The 12,016-nt window shown below is 38.7% G+C and overlaps 1 protein-coding gene across 3 annotated transcripts in view; it reads left to right on the top strand.

Moving 5' to 3' along the window:
• Positions 1-11,242, top strand: part of EIF3A (eukaryotic translation initiation factor 3 subunit A) — a 31,993-nt gene extending 20,751 nt beyond the window's left edge. For 2 of the 3 annotated variants that reach the window (XM_054728617.1, XM_054728620.1), the window contains 5 exons: positions 3,406-3,494; positions 4,054-4,985; positions 7,910-8,111; positions 8,969-9,150; positions 10,020-11,242. In XM_054728617.1, the coding sequence (XP_054584592.1) occupies positions 3,406-3,494; positions 4,054-4,985; positions 7,910-8,111; positions 8,969-9,150; positions 10,020-10,249 (1,635 nt within the window). In that variant the 3' untranslated portion in view covers positions 10,250-11,242. The remainder of the gene's footprint in view (positions 1-3,405; positions 3,495-4,053; positions 4,986-7,909; positions 8,112-8,968; positions 9,151-10,019) is intronic. The other variant, XM_054728619.1, reaches the window with a different exon arrangement.
• The last annotated feature ends 774 nt before the right edge of the window (positions 11,243-12,016 follow it).

Raw genomic sequence — 12,016 nt, 5'->3', positions numbered from 1 at the left:
AATACTCATTAGTGCTATGGAAAGAGGGACTCTTCTGTGTTTCTAGGAAGGAGTTGCTGTGAATTAAAAGAATGATGTGAGTTCTCTTAACTCCTTGCCACTCGAAGTTGGCGGACCATCAATATTCAGCATCCCCTGGGAGCTTGTTAGAAATGCAGAGTCTCAGGCCCGGCACCAAACCTGAATCAGAACCTGCTTTTTAACGAGATTGTCCATCAGTTCAAATGCTGCTCTGTTATATTTAATATGCAGCTGTTTCCTCCCCCACTATCTCGAGTCTCTTTAATTCCCTCTCCTGGCTGGTAGTACTGTTACCCATTTTAATCACAAGAGTTTTGAATCCCTCTCCTTTCTGTTTTTATATTCCTGCCTTACTTCAGTTTTCTTTTGCCTGTATTACTTACTGGTCTCCTTACTATTTTTCCTGGTCATAATCTTCCCCCAGCATCAGACCGTCCTCTACATTGTGAGCTGCTTGATTTTTCATACTGAGTATTTGATCATTACACCTGCTCTTGGGTTTCAAACCTTCTTTTGGTTGGTACTCATTACTTGGAACCAAAGGTTAAAACATGTCTTAACAGTTAAGGCCTTTCATGTTTACTGCTTTTTTCATTAGCTTTTCTTAGTCATCTATACTTCAGCCAGACTGAGCTAGTTTTATCCTTTATCACGTGTCTGTGACATCTATCTGCATGCTCTTTGCCTGTCTTAAGAACCGTTACTAAGTTACCTGTGTAGTCTTCAATTTTAGTTTAATGTGTATGTGGATGATAGACTTTCACTTCGTTACTCTTGTCACTAATTTCTATTTTTACTTTCCTTGTTACTGATGATTGTGGCTTATATGGTTTCTAATTTTTTTGAATTTAATACATTTTCCCTTGTGTTATAAAATATGGTCAGGTTTTATGAGTATTCTTTCCTCTTGGGCACAAAGTTCTGTGTATATGTATGAAACTAGGGCTGTTGTGTTATCTAATTTGCTCCGTCCTGGTGACTTAGGGGAACTTCATCTTCTGAAGAACTTGAGGTAACTTCCTATGATTGTGGGTTTCCAAGTTTTTTCTTGTAGTTTTTGCAAATCTGTGTTCATCGTTTTGTGTATTTTAACATTTAGTTTCTGTTTTATCCCCCTCTGTCCCCCACCTTCACCTTCTTTTAATTAGAGAGTTTTTAGTCTTTTTTTTTTTTTTTAATGTTTTTATTGATTTTTAGAGTGGAAGGGAGATGGGGGGAGAGGTAGAAATATCAAAGAGAGACTCTATCAACATCGATTGGCTGCTTCCTGCAAGCACTCTGCTGGGAATTGAGCCTGCAACCCAGGCATGTGGCCTGATGAGGATTCAAACTAGAGACCTGGTGCATGGGTGGACGCTCAACCACTGAGCCACACTGGTTGAGTGGAGAGTGTTTAGTTGTATCTATTCACATTTAACATGGTAACTATTATTACTTGTTTTATTCCTCATATAGAGTTTGGAGCTTTTTATTTGCTTCCATGTGCCTGCCATCCCTTCTTTTCTTTAAGTCAAACTTAAGAACTTTGTTTTCTCTGTTCTTTTAGTAATGACCATTCATGTTTTCCAAAATCATGTAAACTTTAATAGCCTGTAAATTTTGAGAACTCTTTTGCCTCTTCAGAACAAAACAAAATTCTGAGCATACCTTTATTTATGTTGTGTTGCAACCAGCTGCATGTTTTTGCCCCCCAGAGCGTTAAAAAGTTCTCTATTTAAGGACTCATTTAAGTTTTACGGCCATATTGGCAAACATGATTTAGTTTCAAATATGTTTACACTCTATCACCTTTCCCCCTTTGCAGATAACTTCTTTTTGTTTTGTATTTTATCATCTTAATTTTTTCAGAATGTCTTTGTGTATGTCTCAAAAGAGGTTTTGTTTTTATCTCACAGTTGAACAATGGTTGAGCCAGTTCTAAATCCTCCTCTCCCAGAGACTTAGCCCTGTGCTCACTGTTCTAGTACACATTGGGGTGGAGGCTTGATAATCGTCTTGGTAGACACTCTTTATTCCTTGGAAGCGTTTAGACTTTTTCTCTATCTTTGGGGTAACGGGAGTTTAACACTATGGTTAGTTGCCTACGTGTGTGGTCTTTATGAGTCTTCCTTTTTGGCACATGTGCCCTTTCAGTCAGAGGATTTACTCAGAGAAGATTGGATTTCCTTAACTTAGGGAAATTTTTTTCTCGTCTCTATTCTGGCCTTTCAAAGTTCTATTTATATCTTTTAATGTTTCATTTTTTCAAATCTTTGTCCTTTTGTACTGGTTTTCTGTGATTCCTGTTTAGTTTCTATGTTTATCAATAGAGCCTATTCTGCTGTTGATCTACCAAGTGACTTTAAAAGTTTTGGCGATCATGTTAATTTTTCAGAATTCTTTTCATTTGTTTGTTTAATGGCTCTCATAGCCACCCCCAAAATCTCCTTTGAAGTTCTAATATTTGTACTAAAACCTCATAAGTTGAATTCTTTGAGTTTAATTTGCAGGATGAGTATGAATAGTAAGAGAAACTTGGTTTTCTGGGGTGGACATTCCCTCCATTGGAGTTATGAGTTACTATAACAACTTGAGTTAATATTTTCTCCCACAATGTTCACTTGGGAAAGTCTCTTAGAACAACTCCCATTTTAAGAGATAGCCCAGAGTCAGTAGTTCTTATCATCTGGCCATTCTTGTCCTTCACTGCTTCTTCTTGTCAGTTGTTGAAGGCTTCGACACTTTAAATTTTAAATTAAGATCCTCATATTCATCTACAAGGGATTATAGTTATCCTCAGCTTCTTAGATTTTTATTTCAGTACTTCCATCCCATGCCTAGAGCTTGTTTTTAGTGTTCTTTTCTGACTTTGGCCTTATGTTTGTAGGAACAGTCAAGCTGTGTCAGAAGTGTTTGTGATTAAAATTATATGCATTGCTTCTTATAGAGGTACTACATTTACATTTTCACCTTAAGGGTGTTGAGTATCTCTCACACCCTCTCCATAATTTTATTGACAGCATAATATTTTGAAGAGGGAAATGTTAATCTAACCATCCCCTATTAGACATTTCATTTGCTTCACCTCTTTAGTAGGCACTGTGATGACACTCAGCTTTTTACACATCTTATAAGGGAATTTCTAGGTCAAAGAAAATTTATAGACATTTAAATGATTTTAGGGGGAATGCTGCCAGATTGCTTGCAGGTGGTTATCAATTTATAAATCCATTCACAATACATTTCACTGTACTTTCGGTCTGATTTCAGATTAAAAGAAATAATTTTAAAACATTTATATTTAATGACTTAAGATTGTTTAATATAAGTACAAAACGTTTGCATAATAATAACAATAGTAATTGTTCCCAATGTAGTGCATCTTACTAACTTTGGTCAATGTAGGACTCTCGCTGGGGAGATAGAGATTCAGAAGGCACATGGAGAAAAGGACCTGAAGTCGATTCTGAGTGGAGGAGAGGCCCGCCAGAGAAGTAAGTAGAGTGAAGGAAAATGGTACCATCAATCACAGGTTCTGTGAATATCTCATTGGTGGTTTTCTAATTTGGTTTATTTGTAGGGGTGGGAGAGGAGAGTTGTGAAGAATTGTGTGTATGTCTCGTACTGAAATGTTTTTCATAGTTTACTTCAACACTGCTATAATTGCTGACTTCTGAACATCTTGAGGAATGAGTTCTGGAATAATATTAGCAGTTAGAGTAAGAATGAACATTCATGACATTTTTCTTTTCCTTTAGATCAAACCATCCTTTATAATGAAATTGCCAAGGTATTCCTGGAAAAGTATAGATGCCCTTTTAAGGCAGTTGTCTGCTTATTGGTTTATTATTTATTGATGTAATAGTTTGCATTTTGTGTTTTTTTTTTTTGTTTCATTTGTTTTTTGTTTTTAATTAGGAGAACATATTGTAGGAATAGGTTTAAAGGATTTACACCAAAGTGCTTTTTAAAAGTGCAGTAATTCCCAAAAGCACCATGTGCTTTTTAAGAAAATGATTCTTAAAGATGTTTTTTTGGCTTGTTGCTCTGTAGGGAGTGGAGACGTGGAGAAGGGCGAGATGAGGAGAGGCCTATTAGAAGAGATGAAGAACGCCCAAGGCGGTTGGGAGAAGATGAAGATAGAGAGTCTTCTCTTAGACCAGATGATGACCGAATTCCCAGGCGGGGCATGGATGATGACAGAGCCCCTCGACGTGGTCCTGATGAAGATAGGTTCCCTCGCCGTGGGGCAGATGATGATCGGCATTCCTGGCGCAATGCGGATGACGACAGGCCCCCCAGACGAATTGGTGATGACGACAGGCCTCCCAGGCGACTCGGTGATGACGACAGGCCCCCCAGGCGACTCGGTGATGACGACAGGCCTCCCAGACGAATTGGTGATGACGACAGGCCTCCCAGACGAATTGGTGATGATGACAGGCCTCCCAGGCGACTCGGTGATGACGACAGGCCTCCCAGGCGACTCGGTGATGACGACAGGCCTCCCAGACGAATTGGTGATGATGACAGGCCTCCCAGACGAATTGGTGATGAAGATAGGGGAAGCTGGCGGCATATGGATGATGATCGACCACCTAGACGAGGACTGGATGAGGACAGAGGAAATTGGCGGGCAGCTGATGAGGACCGAGGACCAAGACGTGGTATGGATGAAGATCGGGGGCCGCGGCGAGGAGGTGCTGATGATGAGCGGTCATCCTGGCGTAATGCGGATGATGACCGAGGTCCAAGGAGAGGCCTGGATGATGACCGGGGGCCCAGGCGCGGGCTGGATGAAGATCGAGGACCTTGGAGGAATGCCGATGATGATAGAATTCCCAGGCGTGGTACTGATGATGACAGGGGTCCTTGGAGAAACATGGATGATGACCGGATCTCAAGACGGGCTGATGATGATCGGATTCCCAGCAGAAGGGGCGAGGACTCAAGACCTGGTCTCTGGAGACCATTTGTCAAGCCAGGTAAAATTCTGGGATTCAGAAATTCAGATTGCATTCTTTATAGACTCTATTTGATGTATTTACAAGTAGAAAGTAAAAGTTTTACACAATCTAGTGTCCACTGTTCTATAGATGATAGCAGGTTGTTCCAAACAAGGAGTATCTCAAATGACTACATTTTTATTTAATTAATAAAAGTTATTTTTCAACTGGAAAAAACCCCCACACACACTTTGATATACGACAGATTGGTTTGTATTCCTATTAGTTTTTAAGTAAACTGATTTTTTACCTTTTCTTGAATATCTCTGCAGTGACTTATGTCAAAGCTTACTTACCTTCAATGCCCCACACAGGTGACCCACCCCTTTTTCTCTTTGTTTCCTTTTGCCTTTTTGACTGCTTCTTTAAGGGCTCTTCTTCCTGTGTCCATACCTTCAGTGTCCTTGCTCATCAGGTTCTGTTCTGGACCAGCCTTCTTGTAATAAACGTTTGTCTGTGCTCTTGCCAACCATGGGATTATTCTCACAGCAAGAGCTCATTTCCTTGTTTGCCAGTCTTAGGTCTGATCATCTTTTCATACTTCACTGTTTTGAGTAATTATGTACAAGTCTGTGATTTTTACGGTCTCCAGATGACACCTTCAGATCTCTTGTTTCCAGCTGTATACTGTACACAGCACATCTCTACCTGGAAGTGTCAGTGACACTTTACACACCTGTCAAAACTGACTTCATACATAACACTCTACCCACATGCATACATACAAGCACCCACTTCTCTTTGGGATTCCACTTTCAAGCTAATCGTATAAGCTGCAAATCTGGAAGTTCTTTGCTCTGTCTTTCATCCTTTAAGTTAAAGCTTTTATTTAGTTCAGTTCTGGCTTATCAGTGTTCCTTAAGCCCACCCACTTCTATTTCCCCTGCATGTACTTGGGTCTGGTCCACCATCATTCTTCCCTTGAACTCTTGCTGTTACTGGTCTCTGCTGGCTCTCCCACCCCCAATTCGAGTTTTTGTGTAATAACCAGGGCAATCTGTTCTAAATGCAAGTTTCAGTGAGCAGCTTCCGTGCCTTAACCCTTCGTGGTTTCTGTTGTATCCTTCTGTCTCTTCTGGCGTCACTTCTTCCTACTGTCTGGCTGCGTGACTTTGGGTAAGCCACTTACCTTTTCTGTGCCTCCTGGAAAATGGGGACAATAGTGTAGTCAATTCTCATTAAGTGGGGATAGTTGTGTTTTATAAAGTCTCTGTGAATTCTGAACCATTTGCTCCCGTGAGCAAAGGTAGGTTCCCGTGAGCCTTTTATTTACAAGTTTTGTCAAGCAGTCAATACATAACTTGTTTTTTATATTTCTATTTAAAGATACCTTATTTAATATATAATGTTGATTAATGTTGATTAATACTCATAACTAAAGTATTGTAATATTTTCCTGAATAAGCTTATCTAACGCAAATATTTTCTCTCATCCATTGCCTTCTTTGCTTGGGAACACTAGAGAACATTTCAGCCCAATCCTTGGAGGCCATTTAAACAGTGAAATCACCAACCAAAAGCTCAAAAAATGCAAACCTAGACCTCCAATAGGATACTTATTTGAAGTATGAGATATGCAGCAAGAAGGCAATGTTGCCTTATTCAACCTCTGCTGAAAATGTACTTGTCAGGCGACTCAAAATATTTTGCAACTTTGCACATGTCTGCTAGTGACTATAGAAGTTCTTGAGTATTAATTTTGGGGGTATAAATTTTAGCATACAGGCAAATTAGCAAATATGAACTCTACTCAGCTCAGAGTTTGGAATAGTGCTATGGCACATGGTAATATAAATGCTAACAGCAATAATAATTATTAGCCTTAAAACTGTAATACATTTTCATTGAGATCTCTGTTGCCTTTGGCCTCTTTGTGTGCATATATAAATAAATAAAATGGCCCTAGCAGGTTTGGTTCAGTGGATAGAGCATTGGCCCTCAGACTGAAGGGTTCTGGGTTCAATTCCAGTCAAGGGCATGTACCTTGGTTGCAGGTTCGATCACCGGTCCTGGTCTGGGCATTTGCGGGTGGAAACCAATCGATGTGTCTCTCACATCGAGGTTTTTCTCTCTGTCTTTTCCCTTCCACTCTAAGAATCAATGGAAAAATATCCTTGGCTGAGGACTAACTAACTAACTAACTAAATAAAATGTTTCTAGATTTGGACATTCCCTGGGTAAGTGTGAGGTACTGGGCAGTGTCCAAGGATTTATCCTTGCTTCATGATTGCGTGGGTGGTAAATGATGGAGGGCAGAAATAGGACAGGAAAAAGCGCTTTTGGTTAGGAAGGTTTTGAAAATGTGGCACGGTCTAAATGAATACATAACTGGGGCTCTATCGGTTTTTTTTAATACAGTTTATTGATGTTTTACAGAGAGGAAGGGAGAGGGATAGAGAGAAACATCGATCAGTTGCCTCTTGCACACCACACCCCCTACTGGGGATGTGCCTGCAACCAAGGTACATGCCCTTGACAGTAATTGAACCTGGGACCCTTCAGTCCACAGGCCGACGCTCTGTCCACTGAGCCAAACCGGTTAGGGCTGGGGCGCTGTCTTTAGAGATCTACCCTTCACCCTTTAAATTTTCTGCTTAAGTGAGTTGTTTATCATCAAAACATACCCAAAATAACTGCATACAGGATACTCAACCAGGGCTATATAAGTTTCTTATGTCATGTGTTCCTGTGTGTTAGAGAAACAGGATAGGTAGTCACAAATAGGAGCTGGGGTCTTGTGAAATGATGTAAGTGGCTTTAGTTTGTTTTCTTTTTTATAGAGGTTGGAGTGTCTTAAATTAGTATTTAGAATGGTGCTGGATTAATGTCAACATTAAGATCTCTATTCATAGTTGCCAATCTGTTTCTTGAGTGGAAAATATTTTTGCATCTTTAAAAAATAGGTGGATGGAGAGAGAAAGAAAAAGCCAGAGAAGAAAGTTGGGGTCCACCTCGAGAATCAAGACCACCAGAAGAACGTGAATGGGACAGAGAAAAAGAAAGAGAGAGAGATAGTCAAGATCGTGAAGAGAATGACAAGGATCCAGAGAGAGAAAGGGACAGAGAGAGAGATGGGGATCGAGATGATCGCTTCCGAAGACCGAGGTTTGATATTCGAATTAAAACTATCCATGGAGTTATAGTTAGGATTATCTTACAGACTCCTGAATATTCCTGACCACTTTTGAGAGATGGTGTTCCTCATTCCTCCCTCTGCCAATATTTATCAGAATTATAGACTTAAAAAAATTTTTTTTTAGCTGTCATTTAATTGAATGTTCCTTCTTAACAAAGTGTTAAAACGAAGCACGAGCTGTGTGGCTGTCTACATGTTTATATAACTGGTAGTGGAACAGGTCCAGGTATCTTTATCAGTCCATTGCTTTTTCCCTGTGGTTTAGGTCAATCAATTTTATTGCCCTTAAGTATTAAAAGCCCCTTTACTTTTTTAAAAAATGGCCTATTGGGGTGACATTGGTTAATAAAATTGTATAGGTTTCAGAAAGCCTCTTTACTGTTATTAGTGGTAATTCTTGCTTGCTTCTTTTGGCTATAGTGGCTATATACTGATAAATCTAGGCCATCACTGTTTAATAGAATTTTCTACAGGAATGAAAATGTCCTATACCTGTAATGTCCATTATGGTGGCCAGAGTCATTTGTGGCTGTTGACCATTCAGCATATGGTTAGTGCTCCTGAGGAAGTGTCTTGATTTTATTTTAGTTAATATAAACTTAAGGAGCCATAGATGGATAGTGGCTACTGTGTTGGACAGCACACATCCAGATGTTCTTATTTGACTGCCACTCCTCAGGCATCAGATTGAGATTAAGTGATGAGTTTAAACTTTATCCCTATTATATTAATAAACTCTCTGAGGACCATGTAATATAATATATTCACTATAATTCCACATATAGTCTAACATCAGAACTTAACATGTCATTTTGAATGGCTACAGGGATGAAGGTGACTGGAGAAGAGGGCCAGCTGAGGAAGCTTCAAGCTGGAGAGATTCAGGTCGCCGTGACGATAGGGATAGAGATGACCGCCGACGTGAGAGGGATGATCGCCGAGATCTAAGAGAAAGACGAGATGACAGAGACCGCAGAGGACCTCCTATCAGATCAGAGCGTGAAGAAGGTAGAGAGGGTCTACACAGCTGCTGAACCATTGGGGAATCATTACTGGGGAATTTTGGATTTTTTAATATCTTGTAAATTTATATGGACACCAAAAATAGATAGTGGACATTTATTCAATTTAGAATTCACGATTCTCATAAACTTAAGTTAATGGTTGCTCTGTGAAGTTAGCTTCTCTCTAAATTCAAAGTATAGTAGTAGACTAATTAAATTGGATAGTAAGCAAAATATAAAGTTTAAATGAGGAAACAATTTATCAGTTCCTATAAAAGTAAGATAGATTAGTACAAAGTGGAAATAAAACATTCTTTCTCTGAAATTGTAGCAATTGAAACTAGTAGAAAAATACTTTCAGTATTTAAAATGACCACTGCACCCAAGTAATTGTCTCACAAGCTTTTAATATTATGTTAGTACAACTGGATTATAAGGGTATTTCTTCTATTATAGCCATAATTAAAAAAATATTCTTATGGCTAACTAGTTGTTAAAACAAGAGCTCCAGATAACCTTTTAATTTTAAAATTTTAATTCAGCAAGATTTTTGTCACTTTGTCTTAGTTTTTGTAGTTAAAACAATTATGACACTTCCCAGGTCAATGATTTCTTCTTCTTTGCAAATTTGAATTATATCTCTAAATCTCCATGTTCTTTTAAATTAAGTTTTCGTCAGAAAATGTATCAAAATGACCAAAATGTATTTAGCTTTTACTGTGTTGTTTTTTTTTTAATGGCAGTTCTGTATTGTTTCCTTCAATACAGAATTTCTGAGTAATTTGAGGCATTCCTTTAGCTGACGTTCTGTTTAGTCTCAGCCAATAGAATATAGTACAAATGTACTCTCTTTTCTTTAATTAAACTTTTTAGTAAGTTCCTGGAGACGTGCTGATGACAGGAAAGATGACCGGGCAGAAGAGCGGGATGTCCCTCGTCGTGTTCCTCCTCCAGCTCTTTCAAGAGATCGAGAAAGAGACCGAGACCGGGAAAGAGAAGGTGAAAAAGAGAAGGCCTCATGGAGAGCTGAGAAAGATAAGGAATCTCTTCGTCGTACTAAAAATGAGACTGATGAAGATGGATGGACTACAGTACGACGTTAAGTCTCAAAATAATGGATTCAAACTCACGTCTTACATAGGTTTGAACACATTCAAGGATTATTATACTTGTGCTCAACCAGTCTAAATTGGATTCTTTAATGTTGTCTCACCATAACACAAAAAAAAGCATGAACTTGTATTAATCCTATATAATAGATTGATCATGCACTGTATCACAGAAGGTTGGAAAACCATGCCATTTTCTGGAATTTAAGGTGTTGGCATTATTTCATCAATCACTTGTTTACAAAAAAAGAAAAACTAAAAAATAAATTTAAGATGTGAACCCTTCAGGTATTGAGTAACACCTGTATCTTGGTATAGACTGATCTTTTTTCTTTTGATTTTGAAATATCTGATATTAATTTGGAATGAGGTAAGGTTCTGTTAGAAAATGTATTTCAAGACTCTGAAGCAGGGAGCTGAAACAGTTTTCACACCATTAGCAGTTGAGACATACCTCTAGGTGTTTTGAGGTATCAACTAAATATAAGAAGTTTTTAGGTTCACTATAAGTGCAGTAAACATTACACACATCTGATACAGTGGGATTTTCTGCAGATTTTACTTGAAAGAGGTGAGTATAAAGCAATTTGCAGTCATCATTGAAATGACAAGAATACTGCTCAAGTGTGAATCCAAAACAGTTACAGCTTTTAAATTTTAAAGCATTTGGTAAAGTTCCTGATATTTTTTCTGTTGCCAATAGCAAACTGCTTTTCCATTAATGGAGAATTCATGCCTTTCAAGCATTTTAAATATGACAATATTTATAAATGTGTGGTTTGGAGGAATTGTTTAAATTCTTTTTCTTAATTTCTTTTCTCTTTAGGATAGATCCTTCAACAGGTAATTTGTAGTAACGACTGTGTTGACTTCAATTCTGGAGTGTAGTAGCTGTGTTAAAGATAACTATTTGGTCTTATTGAAGCCAACACAGAACTTGCTGCTGTGTTTTTTCTTTAATGATAAATAAAATACTTACAGAATTTGTTTTTGTGTTGATTTGTGGTTATATTTAAACTGCTTTGTTTATAATGGTGATGTTTGCATATTCAGTTGTTGATCTTGAGTTTTACCTGTGCCATTAATTGTCTCATTACGCAGTCGTGAAGAAAGGAACCCAAGTGTACTAGAAGGCAAATGTGGCTAGGATGGTCCCCTAAGGCAGTGGTCGGCAAACGCATTAGTCAACAGAGCCAAATATCAACAGTACAACCATTGAAATTTCTTTGGAGAGCCAAATTTTTTAAACTTAAACTTCTTCTAACGCCACTTCTTCAAGATAGACTCGCCCAGGCCGTGGTATTTTGTGGAAGAGCCACACTCAAGGGGCCAAAGAGCCGCAGTTTGCTGACCACAGCCCTAAGGTGTCCTTCATGAATGTGGACCCCTTAGTTTCCCTGCAATGTGTTGTCTCTGTGAGCTTATGCATTGTGTGTGCGCTGGTGTGCACACGTGGATGTGCCGTACCATCTTGGGTCTTCCTCTGAAATTAGAAAAATCACAGTTTAGAGAATGTTACTTGCAACTTTATAGTGGCTGTAGCCACTTAACAGTGCTGATCAGCTATTTCAAGCGAGAACTCATCCATGCGGCCGTCTACTTTTCTTAGTTTTGGCAACCTATAGTTCTTCATTATTGTTCCACAAACCAGTGTTTTGTTCTTCAATAATAGTTCAGCTGTAGACACACTGTTGTAGTAATTATCTTGGTAAGTATGATGCCAAGAACCAAGAAAAGGCCGAAAGACGGATAATATAGTCT

The sequence above is a fragment of the Eptesicus fuscus genome, chromosome 17 (assembly GCF_027574615.1).
Source record: "Eptesicus fuscus isolate TK198812 chromosome 17, DD_ASM_mEF_20220401, whole genome shotgun sequence".
Classification (NCBI taxonomy): Eukaryota; Metazoa; Chordata; class Mammalia; order Chiroptera; family Vespertilionidae; genus Eptesicus; species Eptesicus fuscus.
The sequence above is the reverse complement of the archived record's forward strand: the minus strand, read 5'-3'. Positions and strand labels throughout refer to the sequence as shown.